This window comes from Ochotona curzoniae, unplaced genomic scaffold (genome assembly GCF_017591425.1).
Source record: "Ochotona curzoniae isolate NIBS_2020 unplaced genomic scaffold, NIBS_Ocur_1.0 patch4, whole genome shotgun sequence".
Taxonomy (NCBI): Eukaryota; Metazoa; Chordata; class Mammalia; order Lagomorpha; family Ochotonidae; genus Ochotona; species Ochotona curzoniae.
Window position 1 is genome coordinate 189,395 of NW_024466972.1, and position 18,123 is coordinate 207,517.

General features: G+C 33.9%; 1 protein-coding gene across 34 annotated transcripts in view; it reads right to left on the minus strand.

Annotated features, from left to right (window-relative positions):
* Positions 1–18,123, minus strand: part of LOC121167605 (regulating synaptic membrane exocytosis protein 2) — a 471,939-nt gene that overhangs the window by 179,594 nt on the left and 274,222 nt on the right. For 22 of the 34 annotated variants that reach the window (XM_040997123.1, XM_040997128.1, XM_040997111.1 and 19 more), the window contains 3 exons: positions 14,561–14,629; positions 13,682–13,838; positions 9,595–9,711 (listed from right to left, as the gene is read on the minus strand). In XM_040997123.1, coding sequence (XP_040853057.1) covers positions 9,595–9,711; positions 13,682–13,838; positions 14,561–14,629 — 343 coding nt within the window. Of the gene's footprint in view, positions 1–3,236; positions 3,303–9,594; positions 9,712–13,681; positions 13,839–14,560; positions 14,630–18,123 lie in introns of all 34 variants that reach the window. The other 12 variants (XM_040997118.1, XM_040997110.1, XM_040997113.1 and 9 more) reach the window with 1 other exon arrangement.

The window sequence follows — 18,123 nt, forward strand, 5'->3', positions numbered from 1 at the left end:
CAAAGGTATTGGGCTAAGGATATTTCTGAAAATAGGTTTAATCTCTGGATTATAATTAGTTAAAGAATGATGTGAACTACAAAGCATAAGGTAAAAGGATCAAGAAAGTGTAGTTCTCTGTTGGGATAAATAAAAAGTAAAGTAACTAAATTAAAAAAAAAAAAAACGTGTGCAATTCTAGAATCCAAGAGTGACCTATTTTAATTAAGTGTTATGACAGTACAATGAGAAGTGGTGATAAAGTTCAGAGTCTGGCTTCGGGAGTGTAGTTGTGCTCAGTTGCATTATATTCAAAGAAACAACAGTTAAATCAAAGACAAGAAGCCCAGAACAGTATGCCAATATATACAAAAGAATGAGCAGATATCTAGGTAAGTTCGTATATTTTCAAAAATTGTCAAAAGTTTGAGTTTTTCATAATGGATCAGAATAAAGATCAGAAGAATGAGTAACAGAAGGTTAATAAAGCAAGAAGCATGATTAAAATCACAGTAAAATACGGAAATGTTATTGAACTGAAAACTCAGTGCAACATTTACTATTCCTGTGAAAGAGGCATGAGATAGAATAGGCAGGGCGAGCACAGGAAAGTGCCCGGTTTGTAACCAAATGTTCTGAATAGCAGTTTGGGTAGTAGATTTAACAAATGTCCATTTTTATTACATTGCTTTTAAACTTAAACATACTCTTATGTATGGGTCAAAATTATGGGAGGAAAATACTATCTAAAAATATATATATTAAGGGCAATCATTTAGCATTAGCAGTTAGTACACCAGTTGGGACACCTTTGTCCATATCAGAGTCCCTGGGTACTAGCCAAGCTCTAGCTCCTAACTCCAATTTTCTATTAATGCAAAATCTAGAAGAAGGCAGTGGTGGGTTAAGCCACTTGAACCCTGACACACAAATGAGGACCTAGATTGTGTAAATTCAACTTCCATCTACTGTTGACAGTTTTTAGGGGAATGAACCAGCAGATGGAAGTGCTATCTTACCATCCATCCATTTCTTCATTTTCTTAAAGAAATAAGAACAGAATTCCTGAAAAGCCCACCTAAATTGTTAAGAGATAGATGTGCATTCAGGCCCTCAGGGTTTCATCACCCTAGACCATGGTGTGTGCAGTTTACTACGAATAAGATAATGCATATGCATGCATAAGTACATAACAAATCTTACACATATGAAACCTTATTTTTTCTAAAACAGATTTCCTGGTGCCAGATTTAAAGATTAAACATTACATGTACAAAATAATAAATAAATTATAAAGTTAATGATCATGTGTTTCCATCCACAGACCAAATCATGGCACAAAAACACAATTCATACATGCTCCCTTTGAAACAGCATGTTAGCCTGAGGTTGAGAACCATTTGAATGAGAACATGAAATTAATGATCAGTTTAGAACTGAATAACTGTTTCTGTCTACACTGATGAACTAGAAAACTGAGAAAAATGAAGACAATGTACTTGCCTTCATTTCAATGAAAATATGAACAATACAAAGCACAGCAAAAGAAATAAAATATATGGTTTTAACGAAGAGATACCCAAATAAACAGAATGACTATGACAAATAATCTCATTCATGCATGCCACCCACCTTAAGAAAAGTCTCATCCAAGCAATTGAATATAAGTATATAACTAATTTTTCAGTTTTGTAAGAAAACTGTATAATCATTACAATAAAAAATGGAAGTTCATATACAGCAAGAAAAAATAACTTAAAATAATGATTTAGTATCGAAGCAAAATAACAAAGACAAAAAACCCTCCCACAAAAGCACAATAGAATCAGACACAGCAATAAACACTAACAATAATTAAGCTAGAAGGCACTAATATTTAATTCCATTTATAGAAATGCATCACATAATTCAAACTATCAGTAATGCACTGCCATTGTCATCTCATATTTTCTTCCAGATTTACAACATGAATTCAATCCTTAGCGTTTTATTCATTAGTTTCGTCTTTTTCTATTTAAGAACTCCTAATTAATGAATTTAATAGGGACAAATAAAGTCACACATAACCTCCAATTAATCTAAAACAATACGAAGCCATTAAATGTGCATAATTTCTGATCTATATTATAATTCCTCATCTCAAACAATGATACATTATCACATCATTCTATTTACCTACATGTTCTGAAATTGTTACTATAGAACCAGTTTAAATCCTTAGAGCTACGCATTCTTGAGAATTTTATGAATATCGCAGATTTTCATCTGCTTTTCTTTCTAGTCCATACTTGTTTCTGATACTGACAGGTACTTGATATTTCTCTCCACAACAAACTATATTTCTTGGAGTGATTTAAACAATTAACTAGAGATCGTTGCATCTCATATCAGAATGCATGGTTCTGCTCCAGATTCCTGTCCATGCATACTTTGGGACAGTAGGTGATGATTTAAGTATGTGGGCCGTGGCACCTTTGTGGGAGATGTGGACTGACTGTTCAGTACCTGGATTTAACCTGAGCCAGTGTTTGTGGAAATTGAGGAAGCTGACTCTCTCTCTCAGGATGTGAACTCTCAGGATACAAACTCTCTCTCTCTCTCTCAATCTCTCTGTCTCTCTTTCAAATCAGTAAAATAATCTTTTAAAATTAAACCATATATCTTTAAGGTCTTGGAGATGTAGCATCTATGACCCACGGCAAATTCTCATGTAGAAAAGAGAAACAGCAAAACAGTGGTGGTGTAGAAGGTTCCGCAGACTCAGTGTTAACAGATGTGGGGACACCAACTGTGATCAAGGACTGGAGTACAGTCACCTTTGACAAGGGAGCAATGAACAAATCAGTTTAACCTAACTACTCTAAACACTGACTCTACCTTTAACAGGTTGTTAAGACATGTACAAATCAGTGCTGAATAAATATCTAATTATGAACTCTGTTGAGAAAGGCAGACAATCAGCTGAAATAAATTTCAGAAGAGTACTTCTCTGTTATCCATGTAGATAACAAAGTTAATTTTTACTTCTGGAAAGCTAAAATTGTAATGCAATTAAAATAATCATCATCAAAGAGAAGCTTTATTTTTAATATCCTCTTACAATTAAATAGCTCTTAAACATTTTATTTCCAACTATTGTTAAGGATAATCTTCCTGTACTTAAAAAATATAGGAAAGGATAAAAATTAAATATATCTTATCAGTATACAAGTACATGCAATTCTACAAACAGACTCAATTGTAAGGAAAAAAAATACCTGCCATCCCTGTGATGATGTTCAAAGGTCTTACTGTATCTGGAGCGAGGTAGAGTAAGAAAATGACTGAAAGCATGGCAAAAACAAGAATATAAATGAGACTTAGAAAAGAAGGGGAAGGGTAAAGCTTAACTTTAAAAGTGAGATTCAAAAAGAAGAGCAGGCAATAAGCAAAGCAAATAAAAATTACAGCTGGAAAATTTGTCCTTTTCTCCCAGTGTCTTCCTAATATGGCAGATTTTTAAAGTTAGCTCTTAAAAGGGGTATGGGAGGGGTGGGGGGAATCCCCAGTGCCTATAAAACTGTATCACATAATACAATGTTAACAACAATTTAAAAAAAATGTATTATTAATATTAACTAAATAAATTTATTGGAATGTTGTATATTTCCATTAATATACATTAATTATATTTATTATTACACAATTTAATGAATTTCATGCCTCATGATTACCGTAAGAAATCAAAGCAGCACCCTGATTCTTAATTGTTTGTAGTTGATTCTTTTTCCATAGCACTAAATTAAAATTTTCTATTAAACTTTTTAATGCTAAAACACTCAATCCTGGAATAGATGATTATTATCTTTCAATAAACAATAGAAACAAATCCTGAACTCTCTCAACTTGGGTGCTGAAGATCCTCAATTTTTTAATATTGCTCTCTATTTCTCTCTATCTTGTATCAATTAGTATTTGGTTTTTACATTGAATTACTCCCACTTATGGTAAATGAATATTTGTAATTAAGTCCTCTTCAATAAATGAGTTATTTATCATAAGAAATCACCTTTAAAAACACACACACAATACTACCTCTAAACCTAGAATGTGTGTGCTTGTAAATCTTTACTTGTCTTAGTCAACAAAGAAGACATGTCTCTATTGGATACTGCTTATCACATGACCTAACTTCACTTACAATTAACTCCTGCCTTCCTCATTGTTCAATTTCACCAAATTCTAAAAACAAAATCTTTGCTAATCTTGACTCCCTCTCTAGGGAGTTAGGGTTAGGGTCTAGGGAGTCAAGAGATCGTCTCTCTCATTTGCTTTTCATCATAAAATGTTTGAAAACAAATCTGTTAATTCTTGTTGCCTCTCATTCACTTCCTATTCTTGCCTTAAGCTTAATATGATTTGATTTTTATCTTTATAGTTTCCTTGAAGCTATTCAAGACTGGTCCCTGAAACATCCTTCAGGCTACTCTTGATGTTCATTGCATCACACTACACTTGCCTATGGCAAACTCCTTGATTTTTAAGCTTATATTTTCAGATCCTGTGCTCGCTTGGTTTCTATAGCATTGCTCCCTCTGACTGGTATCAAAGCATCTGCTTCACACAGAACTATCTGATAACCACTCCTTTAAAACTTTTGTCTACATTGCTTCATAACTGAAGTAGATTCAACTATTTCCACATTCCCACAGAAAGACAAACTGAATATGAGTGGTACGGGTAAGTTTCAAAATAGGTTGCTTCTGAAATTCACAGTGCAGGCTGATACCACCGGCACACAAGGCTTGCTTTCCCACCAGGTGCCTTCTTTACTCATTGCATTTCCTGAATTCCCTGAGTCAGTTACCCACAGGCATTTGCTTTCCAAGATTCATTCCTTGACCACCTCATACGCTAACAGATTATTTCCGAGGAATACTATTTATTTTTACAGTGTGAGCTACAACTTCACTTTAGACTTGATCTCTCACTGAATCGTACAGCACATTTCGGGTGGAGTCTTCACATGGTGTTTGTATGTCATACAGGCATTTCAGCTACACACACATTAATTGCGAGCCTTACCTCACTTGGCCTATCTGGATATCTGGTGAGATACATTTGTGAAATGAAGGAGTTTAATGTTGGTTTTCTGAATTTTTCTAAATACAATAATACTTGGTTTCAAACAATATTTGATGCAGAATCAGATTTATATGAATCCGCTAGAATCAAATAGACTGGCTAAAACAGAATGAGGTGCCCAGATCCTTACCCAGCATGTCTTTCTCAGCTATCTTATCAGCCTACAGGCTCCTTTATGGAACTTTGAATCCAGTCATCTCTGCCATATTACACAGTCATCTCTTAATTTAAAACATAAATTTTTAATCACCTTTGGAATTTAAGAATACTTCACCCATCATTCTTCCTACAAATCTATTTTTAAGTAAGGGCTTAGGTAGTTACATAATAAAAAAATTTAAAATCTCAGAATTCAAAACTCCTATTTCCTCATTTTCCAATATAAAAAAAAAAACCAAGTACCAATTCTTTCTATTCTGAAGCACATTTGATATTCATCTTCTGGTACTTTCCATTATCAAGATCACTACTTTTCTTCACACACAACAGACTTTCTAAAGTTCTCTAAATACTTCATGTAGTTTCCTGATTTCAGAACTTCACTCATACTATCCAGTGTGGAGAATTCCCATCTTTCCTCTCCTCCCTTCTTTCTTATTTCAAAATTCTACTCAGCTTTGAAGTTCAGCTTCTCATTGACACTTTTTCTAGCAGAACTCAAAAAGCAGTTCCTTCTCTAATCTGTTCCAATAATAACATGTGTCTGCTTCAAAGTCTTCAACATTTTATAATTGATTGGTGCATAATTTGTCTGTCTAGATCAGGATAATGTTTTTTATATGTTTATTCATAATAGATGACCCAATAAAAATAGCTTAAATAAGTAAAACCAAGGGGCCTGTGTTACAATACATCGGGTTAAGTAGCCAGCTTAGACACAGGCATCGCCTAGGAGCACTGTCACAGCCGCACCACTTTCCATCCACCTCCGTGGTAATGCGTCTAGGAGGACAGTGGAACATTGGCACATTGGCTTGACCGCCTGCTACCCACGTGAGAGACCTGAAAAGAGTTCCTGGCTCTGGCTTCAGCTTTGCTTAGTCTGGCTATGCTGATGGACCATTTGTGGCATGAACTAGCAGATGGAAGACTGCTTGCTGCCTCCCTCTCTCTGGAACTACATTTAAAATAGATAATAGTTACATTTAAATAAATAAAGACAATGTTACAATGCCATGATGAAACTTTCTCTGAAGAGAGCTGTTATTCACATACCACAGAAACATTTAGAAATATAAACAGAAGATTATGTGCCTACGTAGTCTAAGAAAATGAGCAGGCATTATTAAACAAAGCTATCCCAGTTTTAAAAAGAACAGAAATAACAACTGTTAAAATACGGGATGTACTTCTTTTCAAAGGTAAAGTTCAAAACTTATTGAAACAGGAGAATTGGTGAAACATATATTATCATACAATTTCTAAGATTTTCCCTAGAGTTTTGTAATTAAATATGCTACTATAAAGCACAATAAAACACTAATCAGAAATCACATTTATCAAGCATCAGTTTGTTTTATTTTTCTTTCTCATCTCTAGTCACATGAGTTCTTAACCTTACATGTCATGATCTTCTTTGAGCTTCCATTAAAACTATGAAAAAAATATATAAGCATTATTTTAAAAATCCTTCTGTTTTAGCAAACCCTCTAAAATCTACCTAACATCTACTGATGTATCCAAGTTGCTGCACCCACTTTGTATGCTTAAAAGCCACCTTGCATTTCCTCATTAAGCCATACTTACTTACATTTCTGCCAAAGTTAGTATACAGCATAAGACCTTAAAAATAACGCTGTATATTAAAAATTACATTTAGCCAAATCTATCTTAATTTTTCAAAGAATCTCAACAGAGCATTTATCTAATACAAAAGAAAACTAAGAAATCAATACACAAAACTTTGAAAAGCAGAAAACAAATCACAATCATGATTTAAGAATGCTATTATTGAGAGAACTGAACTAGATAACCCATTTGGCTTCAAAACATACTTTGATTCTTAACAGCAACACAAATCATAAAGAATTATTAATTGGATTATCAATAGAATTATCCATCTAGCTTCATTCCTAACCCAGCTCCCTACTAATGGAATAGAAAAGGAGCAAAGCATGAACAAAGTCCATGAACAGAGCATGAACATGCAAATCAAGAAGGAGCGCCAGGTCCCTGGTTTCAGCCTGGCCCAGTTCTTGTTACTGTGGCCATCTTGGGCATGAGTTAGCAGATGAAACATCTCTCTACCTCCGTAACCCTGACTTTCAAATAAATAAATAAAACGTTACACAAAAAAAATTAACATATAATTCAATTATACATAATGTACATTAAAAGAATATGAAAACTAATCTGCCTATAACACTCAAATTTATGGTACCCAAGTATTGTCGATTAAGATGGAATGCTTAAAATTGGTATTATGTTACAGTAGGTTGAGCTGTATATATAATATTGACATCCCATACTAACATTGATTTGAGATGGCATTCATCCATTTTCCATCCAGATTCCCAATAATGTGTCTGGAATAGCAGCCTAAGATAGTCCCTGTTACCCACATGAGGACTCAGATGAAATTTTACGTTCCTGGCTTACAGTTGAGGGGCTGTTGTGGACATCTGGGGATGAACCAGCAGATGTAATAGATCTCTTCCTCTTTCTTGTTCTTTTCTCTCTCTCTCTCTCTCCCCCCCCCCCCCCCGTGTTACACTGTCTTTCAAATAAATCAATAAACCTTTAAAGAAAAAAAAGATCAAACAACATTATTTCTGATTCAATATAATCAGCATTGTATTCACACATAACTTTTCAATGCGTGTATCTCTTAATTCTTCATCCTTTACAATGGGACTGTATGATACGCAGAAGCAATCCATCTCTGTATCTTTGCTCTCCTTTCCCAGGCATGAAGGTACAACTCACATTGTACAATTTCTATAAAACTCAAAACTTGTATTTATTACTGTGGCTGTGGTAACTGATTTGTTTTTCCTAAATTATTAAGCACATTAAATGTGAATTATTAGCAAATTAATAGATTCTTTTCAAGCACTTAGAGTAAGGCACATTTTGAGCATATGCTGTACTTTTACAGACACTAAGTCAGTTAACTTACAGAATCCTATATAGTTGGTAATAATATTCTAATTATGGAAATCAAATTTTAGATGAATTTCCAAAACTGCATTTAGCAAGAGTTAAAATCTTTTAGGTTCAAAAAATAAAACATTTATTTCCAAATCACATGCTTCAATAGTAGACTTTTCTACTCGAAGACATCAGCTTTTACTGATAACGAAGTCAGAAGACAATACCATAATTATAGTCATTTTTCTTTCATCATTATTATACTTAGTAAACATTCCCTTTTTTAGGTAGTATATCTATTATTGCTCCAGAAAATACAGATCACCATGGAAATCTTCATCTAATTAAACATACATAAGATACTATCTTAGCTTGAATCTGATACTGGTACTTTTACTAATTTAATAGTGCAACAACTTCTTGGATGCCAAGCGCTGAAGTCAACATTTGTTTGGCACTTCTTAACAATTCGATAGCTTTTACCCAGGCTTCTAGGGATGTATGCTAACAAAGGCATTATAAGCACAAATTCAGTGTAACCCTTGATTTAGACAAACAATTAAATCTGTAAATACTGACAGTAATTTTTCACATCAATTGATTTGAAAGTTCTCAGGTGTTCATAAAAAATTGGTTTAGGAGTCATATAAAAGAGTTTTTAATTTCCTCATTATAAAATCATTTGCTTTGAACAGTAACTTTTTTCCCAATCGCACACTCATTTGATAGTTTGGAGAGAAAATATGACAGGACTCATTTTATATATAATCAAAACATGAATTAGAGTAAAATGATTAGCTTAAGTTTAAAAAATTGTGAAGATTGTAATAATCCATGTTACCTTCAAATATATCACATTTAATGAAACAGATTCAGAGAATGCTTCAAAATACAGCAATCAGCAAGCATGATTGTTTAAGATACTTAAAATGTTTACAGAAAGCCGTGAGTAAAAAAACTCTTCATGAATCATGATAAGCTGCTTCCTGATCAAACCAGACTCTGTTCAATCCTATATAAAAAGGCACGATGACTTCTCCGAGAAACAGAAAAGACTTTAAATTCTGATGCCTCACAAAAACGTTTTCATAAATAACTGATCATGAAAAAATAATATAACATTTTGTTTTCATTATAATTATCTTATAATATTTTGTGAATTTAATCTTTGATTTAACAAGGGATTAAAGTTCCTAAAGCAAGATGGTTTTGTTTTTACTCAACAAAAAAATATAGGTGTGTGTGTATGTGTTTCCCAATGGGGAAGGCCTAAGACAGAATGTGGGCATTGTAAAGGAAAACATGATTTTAGAAACTATGACAAAGAAATAGGCAAAAACATTTTCTATAATTCCTTGCAGAAGACAGTGACTATCGTAAGAACTAGATAATCAGATTTACCTGTCTCTGTCTGGAGAGTAGTGATCATCCATGACACGGTGTCTATCCATCCGGCTAATTGTATTATAATGTCCGGTAGTTGTTCGGGTCCCTCGAAGTCCCTGTTCCACATTCCGACTGAAACAGCAAGATCCATTAAGTATCTTAGGAAGCCATAATCATATACATTAGGTAATGTGTTTAATTAACACATACAGTAGAGAACGACAAAGCAACTTCAATGTCGTCTACTTTTCTGTTTTTGTTTAACTGTTTTGTGTTCAAGATTAACTAGACCCATGACTAATGGAATGAATTTCAGTTAAAAACTGACAATCAACCAAGGATATTACTAGTATAATAGCAACACAACATTAAAGGGCCTAAAATAAGCTAGTATCAACAGCGATAAATAAGGAGTATCAAAGTTAACTAATGGATGACTCTCAATTCTTTAGCAGTGATATTCCATGACATGATACACAAGAGGAGTATGTGTATGTAGAAAAAATGAGTTGACAGTTTGTTTATAAGGCTATAGGAATGGGAATATGTGATGTGTCTCATAGGTGGTTGGACATAACTGAGAGCCCAAGACAACAAGTCAAACTCAGCCTGCTTCTGACCTGCCTCACTTGCTAGCACCCTAGAGCAAAGCGCAGTGTTCATGTACATACTGTATTACAAACATCTGCTGTCTTGCTTTCTTCCTTATTTCATCCATCATGACACATGGGTACACTGTAGCTACAGTCACCTAAAGTGTATTTTGCTTCAGCGCTAACTCCTCTACCATGACACACAGCAGCTCCCTGAAACATAATTAAGATCATGCTATCTCATGGCACAAGCCAAAACACATAAATTAAATTTTTAAATATTTGACTTCAATTAATGAGCTACTTTTCTGTATTTTCCCACTCTTTTCCGAATTAATTTGTAATGGCAAATTTATATTAAGCCCACACATATTATATAAATTGAAACAGAAATTATGTATTTATGTTGCATTAACTGCTCAATATGTTTATTATTATGGGATAGCGGTAAAAATTTCTTGCTCTTCAGATTTACTCATTTATGCTTTTTTATCCTGCCATATCAATTTCAGAATGGTGACAGGTTTTTGAAAATTGTACACTGTATTTTTAAGTTATAATTTAATTTGTGAAGAATTAATTTCTTTATCATATTAAGCCATTCTACCCATGATTAAGGCATCTTTTTCGGTTATTCCTTACCATTTTACATTTTTCTTTAAAAAGATCTCATTAATTATTAGCAAATTTGTACCTTATGTTTGAGAATAATGCTTGATGCATGTCTTACTATATTTTCTAGCTTGTTAAGTTTGTAAGCTTTGTTAAGTTTATCTTTGGCCAACTATTTTATCTATATGGCTATATATGAAATGTATGCCTCACGCAAGTGTTAAAACTTTTATTATATTGAGCTTTCATCTTATTCATTCACCTCCCAGGCCAAACAACAAAAAGATAGAGGAGAGCTCTTCCATCCATTGGTTTATTCCCAAATAGCCACAGCAGCAAGCTCCAGGACAGGCTGAAGCCAAGACCAGGAGCACCATCCTGTCCTATGAGGGTGTCAGGGGTTCAAAAGTTGGGCCAGCTAAGGTATTTAAGAGGAAGTAGGATCTGAAGTGAAAATAAAGTAAGTTAGGACTTGAACTGTCATTCCTATATGGGGAGCCAGCATTGCAGAATGTGGCTGAACCCACTATGCTATTAACGCTGGGTTTTTGGTAGATAACTATAAAATAAAAAAATAATTATCTTTCTTTTCTTTCCAAATCCTTCCATCTATTCTTCTTCTCTGCTTAATGGATTTTTCAAGACATCAAGTACTACATTAAACAGTGACAGTAAACATGAGCATCCATTTCTTGTTTACATTATTAATATAAATGACTCCAAACATTTCCATAAGTACATTGTAAGGTTCCATTTATATTGCCAAGTCTTCATGAATACCAAGTGGTTCTCCTTCCTTCCTTCTTTCTTTCCTTCTTTCTTTCCTTCCTTCCTTCCTTCCTTCCTTCCTTCCTTCCCCGTTCTTTCTCTTTTTTGAAGATAATTCATTTGAAAATCAGAGTTTCTGTGTGAGAGAGAAACAGAAGGCCAGAGCCAGAAACTTATTCAGAGATTCCCACTTGGGTAGCAAGTGAAAAATCATCTCACTGGCTGAAGTGGCACTCCAGAATCAACGAGCCCTGCATCTTCTGACCACAAGCAAAGGAGGGAACCTGTGTCTTCCTACAGGAACAGTGTTGATGAATCTGACTTAGTAGAAACTGGGATAAAAAAATCTCCAATCGATAAGGGCAAAAATTCAGCTTTTAACATCTGGGAATCCCCCCTAGTAACCTGGTTCATGCCTATACTAATACCAATAATAGTTATAGGTCTTTCATTAACAATTGCCCCTTGTTTTCTAAGGTTCGCCAAAGAAGAAAATCATTGAAGCCTCATGAGTTACTCTCACCTCTCAACTGTTACTCCACCCCTTCATTACGGTGCCCAGGGAGCCCTCTCTGGACCACAATTAGGGACGACACCCCTCTCCAGCAGAAAGTAGCCAGAACGACTTCATCACCTCTTTCCTATTACCAAGAGTCTGGAATGATGGCTACCCAGGGCACTGGAGGCGAGGGGCTGGGTCTGCTCCAGACCCGGCAAGTCTCCCAGGCTTCAGCCCAGAACAGGAAGGGCCACAGGAGCCAGTTACGTCATTGGCCTGGCAGGATTCCAGCCAACCAATGGCACACCTGAACGGACATTCCTTACATAATTGGGGCATAGACAGCCCCTTTGCCAGCCCACGTGTCTAGAGGAGTATAAAACTCCTGGACACCTATCTCAGCCTCCCTTTTCGTCTCCTTCTTCCTTTCATTCTGTGCAAAGGGGTCCCAGGAGTGGATTTTCCAACAAAGCTTCCATTACAAATAAAAGGAAAAAAACCTCCTACTAGAAAGAGTAGAGGTAAGATAATATTATCTCTATTTAACACACCTTTCTGTTTGATTCTGCCTTTGAAACCAGCTGTGTAGCACATTAATCTGCTCTTGGAAAATGCCCTGTGACATCTTCTTATTTTTGACTTCTTTTCTCTGAGTGGGCATGGGGAAAGAGTTGTTTGCTCAATTTATGAACGAATTGCTGATTTTCTTTTCCTTTTTTTTTTTTGGTATCAACCTTGTTTGGTATTTTATAGATTTTAAGAACTGTAACTATTTTATCTGAACTAACAAATTTAATAACATAATAATAATTTTAGAAGTCTTTTTTCTTATTTCCTTTTGGACTTTTATGAGAATATAATAATTGCATACAGTTTTGGGATACAATATGCTATTGCAACAAATGTATGCAATATATATATATATCACGGATCAAGAAAGGGTAATTAGCTTTTCTATCTTCTAAAGCTCATAGTATTTATTTTGTTAAAGTACAATCTTTCCTATCTGATTTCTATAGAGATTTCATTCCCATTGAAGAGATGTTGAATTACATTGAAAGGTCTTTTCCCTGCATTTATTAAGATGATCACATGATTCTTACCCTTCCTTCTATTGATGTGACATGTTTTGATTTGTTTATGCTGCACTTATGTTGCATAGCTGAGATAAATTCTTGAACTTATGGTGAATGAACTTTCTGACATGTTTTTTTATTTGATTTGCTATTATCGTGTGGATAATTTTTGCATCTATGTTCATGGAAATAGGAATTTTCAAGGAACATGGGTTTTTTTCTTTTGTCTTTGTTTTACTTGACCATCAGACCAATGCTGGATTTATAGAATGTGTTTGTAGAAGTTCCCTTCATTTCAATGGTTTTAAATTATGTCCTCAATTTCAATATATAACTAAAATCTGGCTTTTAAGTATTTTGAGATCTTATCTTATAGGTCATCCAAGGTTACAAAGAAACTCATAATCATTTTATAGCCATTACATAGATTACTGAATAACATTGTGTTTCTCTGTAAAATTTGTTTCTTAAGAATTACTTTTTACAGATTTTATTACTATACTTGTTGATTAAAGGCCCCTAGTGCTACAAATAACATGTGCCTGCTTTCTTACCTTTGTGGAGGAGGGACACTAGGTGACCATGATCTAGTCCTTCCTATAACATCTACTCTGTGAGGAGATCCTGATGGTGAACAATGGTTTGATGACATCACTTGTTCTGGCACTGATAATGTTGAGCTCTGAAGATCTCTACCATTGTGTCGATAATCTAAAGGTAGAAAATAATTATTGTTATTTTCACAACACATCCTTTGTGCATTTTACGTATCACTGAAGGATATAAAATGCTGGTGACACTGCATGACTTTACTAAATGTAAATTCAATTTCCTCTTATTTATTGTGAAATTATTATGCAGCTGTTTTAGAATAGAAAATCTAAAATTTTTCTGTGGCTAGCATCTTTCTTATCTGGCATATTTTATTAACTGGTATTATTTAGGAGCTTAAGTTGCCCTATTTTGGGGGGGGGGTCTGTGTTATGGCACAGTAGGTCAAATACTGATTATGATACTGACATCCAATATCAGAGTGCTAGCTGGAGACCTGGTATCTCTGCTTTACATCCAGTTCCCAGCAATGAGCCTGGGAGAGCAATCAAAGATATTCCAAGTACTAGGAACCCTGCTACCCACATGAAGGCCTGGGTTGAATTCTGTGCTCCTGGCATTGGCCTGAATCAATGGAGGCTACTGTGTAGTGAACAAGCAGATAAATTCCTTTCTTTCTTTGTGTCACTTCATGTTTCAAGTGAATACAAACATACATATATACATACATACATACATAAATCATTAACTGCCATATATTATTCTAAAGATTTTTAGGATTGTGAAAAGATAAATTATTTCTATTTTATTTATTTACTTTAGGGTAAATAGCCATGTAATACACCTAATTGCAATACTATAAAACACCCTAAAATTTGTACCTGACACAACGCCAATTCCATCATCACAGTCATAGTCAGAGACTTCACTGTCACTTATTCTCTTTGACCCTATGAAGAAAAGAGTACCAATTATTAAAATAGCTGATTATTTCAGAGGATAAAAAACCCTAACCGACTGAAAAACAGATGAAAATATTTTTAATACTTGAGAATAAAAATTAGAGAAGAAACATCATTAAAGCTCACTGATTTTCACACACATTTCACAATATGAGCTTATGCATTATGAAGTAATAACAATTCACAAGAATTACTCTGAAAATGTATATGATAAGATTCTTAAATTGCTTAAAGCTTGAAATAATATTGAGTGTTATATGATACACTTTAATTAATTGAAAATGATTGATAAAACTTTTGGAAAATGTACAGGTTAATTTAGACGCACTTGGATTAAGCATTTCAGCCATTTCAAAACAATGTGTTATTTTAAAAAGTATTCACGTGTCTTTTCTAACATACATGATTACTAAATCAAAAATATTGTTATTTATTATTTATGCTGATTGTGGCATGAAAACACAATTCAGAAAAGTAAAGTCACTTAAGACATATTAAATTTCCATATTTTTACCACTCATTTCAATTAAGAAGATAATCATAAATAAGCAGAAAATAAATCCCTTTATGTTATTAAATGTGTGATGTTTTCTAATATCCGAAGATGATATCCATATTTATTGAAATTCAGGTGTACTACGTATGTATTTTACTTACAAAGACATCTTTAACAACACTTTAAAATATTCATTTTACCTTGGCAAAAACAGCACCATATTAAAGTACTCATACAACTTTGGCAGTTAAAGCAGATTATGATTTCAAAATTATGAAATATATTATATATAGAAATTCCTGTATTTTTTTATATTTTCCTTTTCCTTTATGTGCCTCAGGAATAGACACAACATACATAATAGAATCTTCTACTAAAGTGTTTTTTTCCCTTCTCAATATCAGAAAATGTTAAATGATGAATGAAAACAGTGTTTCCACTCTTAAAAAATAACTTGTTTCCTCAGTCTTCTTAGACCACACATTCTTTATGAAACATATGGAACTAAGCTTCATTAGAACGTAAATGTTTGCTATCTTCAGTTATAAAATACTGAGCACTCAGTGTGCATGGTGCCTAAACCAGAGCTAATCAAAACGTTTCATAACAGCCCTTCAGACTTACAGCCTACTTTCAGAAAAATCATATACATTTTTTCCTTTAATCCTTGCTCGTTATAGGAGGGAGAGTTTCTGTTGTCAAAAACTAAAGTTCTCATTTCTCCTTTCAGTGCTTAGGTGGAAGGCACCCATCCATTATCACCCCTCCCACTCATATTGTCATTTTCCTTCACACCGTAATGTTGAAAAGCTCAGACTCAATCTACTCTGACGTTTTTACAGATCGCAATGAAACTGAAGTTCCAATAGAGTGTCTACATGGATTTAAAACACGGGAAGAAGGACTTAGATGGAATTACTGAGGACATTTAAGAATAACCACCCACCTTGTCACAATAGCTCAAGGACAAGGTAATGAGTGTATTTACCAAGTACACTACAAAGCATTTCGCTGATAGGCCCTTGGTCTTGATCAAACATTAGATTAAGAATGATGCCAGAAAAGATAATGCTTATATTGTCAAGTTGCAGTGTGTTTGTACTTGCACATTTACGAGGTAAGGTGACATATATGTTCCGTAAATGCTGTTTCCTTCAAGTCTTAGATCTCATAATTTCAATATTAATTCTATTAAGGCTAAATATATTATTTACATTCTATTTGTAGTTTACTTTTTTTGCAGGGGACATTCTGATAATTTCATGTTGTGAAGTTCAATGTCATTAAATATATCAATCTTCTCTTCTAAAACATGTTTTCCACGTATTGTTTAAGAAATGTTTTCTGACTTTATGAGGAGGGAGGTCAGATCCTGTGATTCCTTCTGGAGGTCTAAAGGTTTGCTTTTTGCCTTTTCACCTTCACCACCTTAAATTGAGCTTGTGTGCAATGTAATGACACACAACTCAACACTTTATTTAATATTATCACTTTCCCAATGTGTGATGGACCCTCCCTGCAAAAAAAGTGTCTGCAGGGATCTATCTGGTGCTCTGTTATTTTCCCCCTTGACTTGGCTGTCTGTCTTTAAACCCATAATTTGACCTCTTTATTAATACAACATTACACATGCATTGAAGAGCAAACCAATCTCCCTTATCACTACCCTGGACACTGTCTTTTTGTTCTTCCATGAAAAGTTTATATCAAATTTCACAAAAATTCAGTTAGGCTTAGATATTAACTGAAATAAGATAGTTGCATTAATTTAGGAAGAATTAGCACATACATTTCCTTTATTCTAAGTTTTTTTCATGTCTTTATAAAATTTTCACTTTTGTACACAAAACTGTCTACATAGACTAACATTTTCTTTTTTATCTTAGCATTAGTATTATTATAGGAAACTCTGTTTAAAACTTAAAAATTGCTGAGATACAGATATGTAGCATAATTGTAAAAAAATCTTAAACAAACATCTGGTTAAGGACTTGCTCTCTCTACTTTGAAAGGGTGGTTAAAGTTTAGTTTTTGGACTTTTCTGTGTAAGCATTCCATTGTCACAATTCTTAGGCATTTTGTTTACATGCTTTGTTGTTCTGATAAGCACAATGTTGAAAAGAAATAAAACAATTACATTGCTTTTAAGCTCAGACTTTACAATATTCTTGTTAAAGAGGTAATCTTTTGAGGTACATTCTATCAGGGAGAGAAATCTTCATGGCTAAACAGAATAAGACCTTCAAGAATGGCCTACATACAGAAAACAACAATAACTTGTGGTGAGGATGTGGGCAAAAGGTATTCAACCCATTTTTCTTGGGAATTTAAACTGGTACAAACACTATGGAAGTCAGTATGGAGATTCCTCAGACAACTGAAAATAGTTCTATTATATGACCTAGCCATCCCACTCCTGGGGATAGATCCAGAACAAATTAAACATACATGCAAGAGTGGTACCTGCAACCCTATGTTTATAGCAATGCAAGTCATAACAGCTAAGATATGGAAACAGCCCAGTTGGAAATCATTATGCTTAGCAAAATAAGCCAATCCAAAAAAGACAAATATATGAGACAAAGAATACACAGAAAACACACACACACACACACACACACACACACACACACAGTATAAACTCTGCAAGGGAAATCAGCATAGTAGAAAAGAATGAATGTATTCAGCAAGCAAATTCACTACTGAATAATAGGATTTTCATAATTATTTTTAATTATACTTGAATGTTACATTAGTTTTCTTCCCTTTGCTACATTTTTATGTCATGATACATATATATTAAAAACTGAATTCTATAATACTGAAATGAATGGCTATGCCACTATAACAACTTGGAGGCAAATAATAGGAGGGGATATATAGAGAGAAAGGGGGAAGAGAGAGGGGAAGGGATGACTCTCTATGCATGTAAATCTGCATCATGGAAAATAAATAAAACTTTAGATTAAAAAATAAGATATCTTTA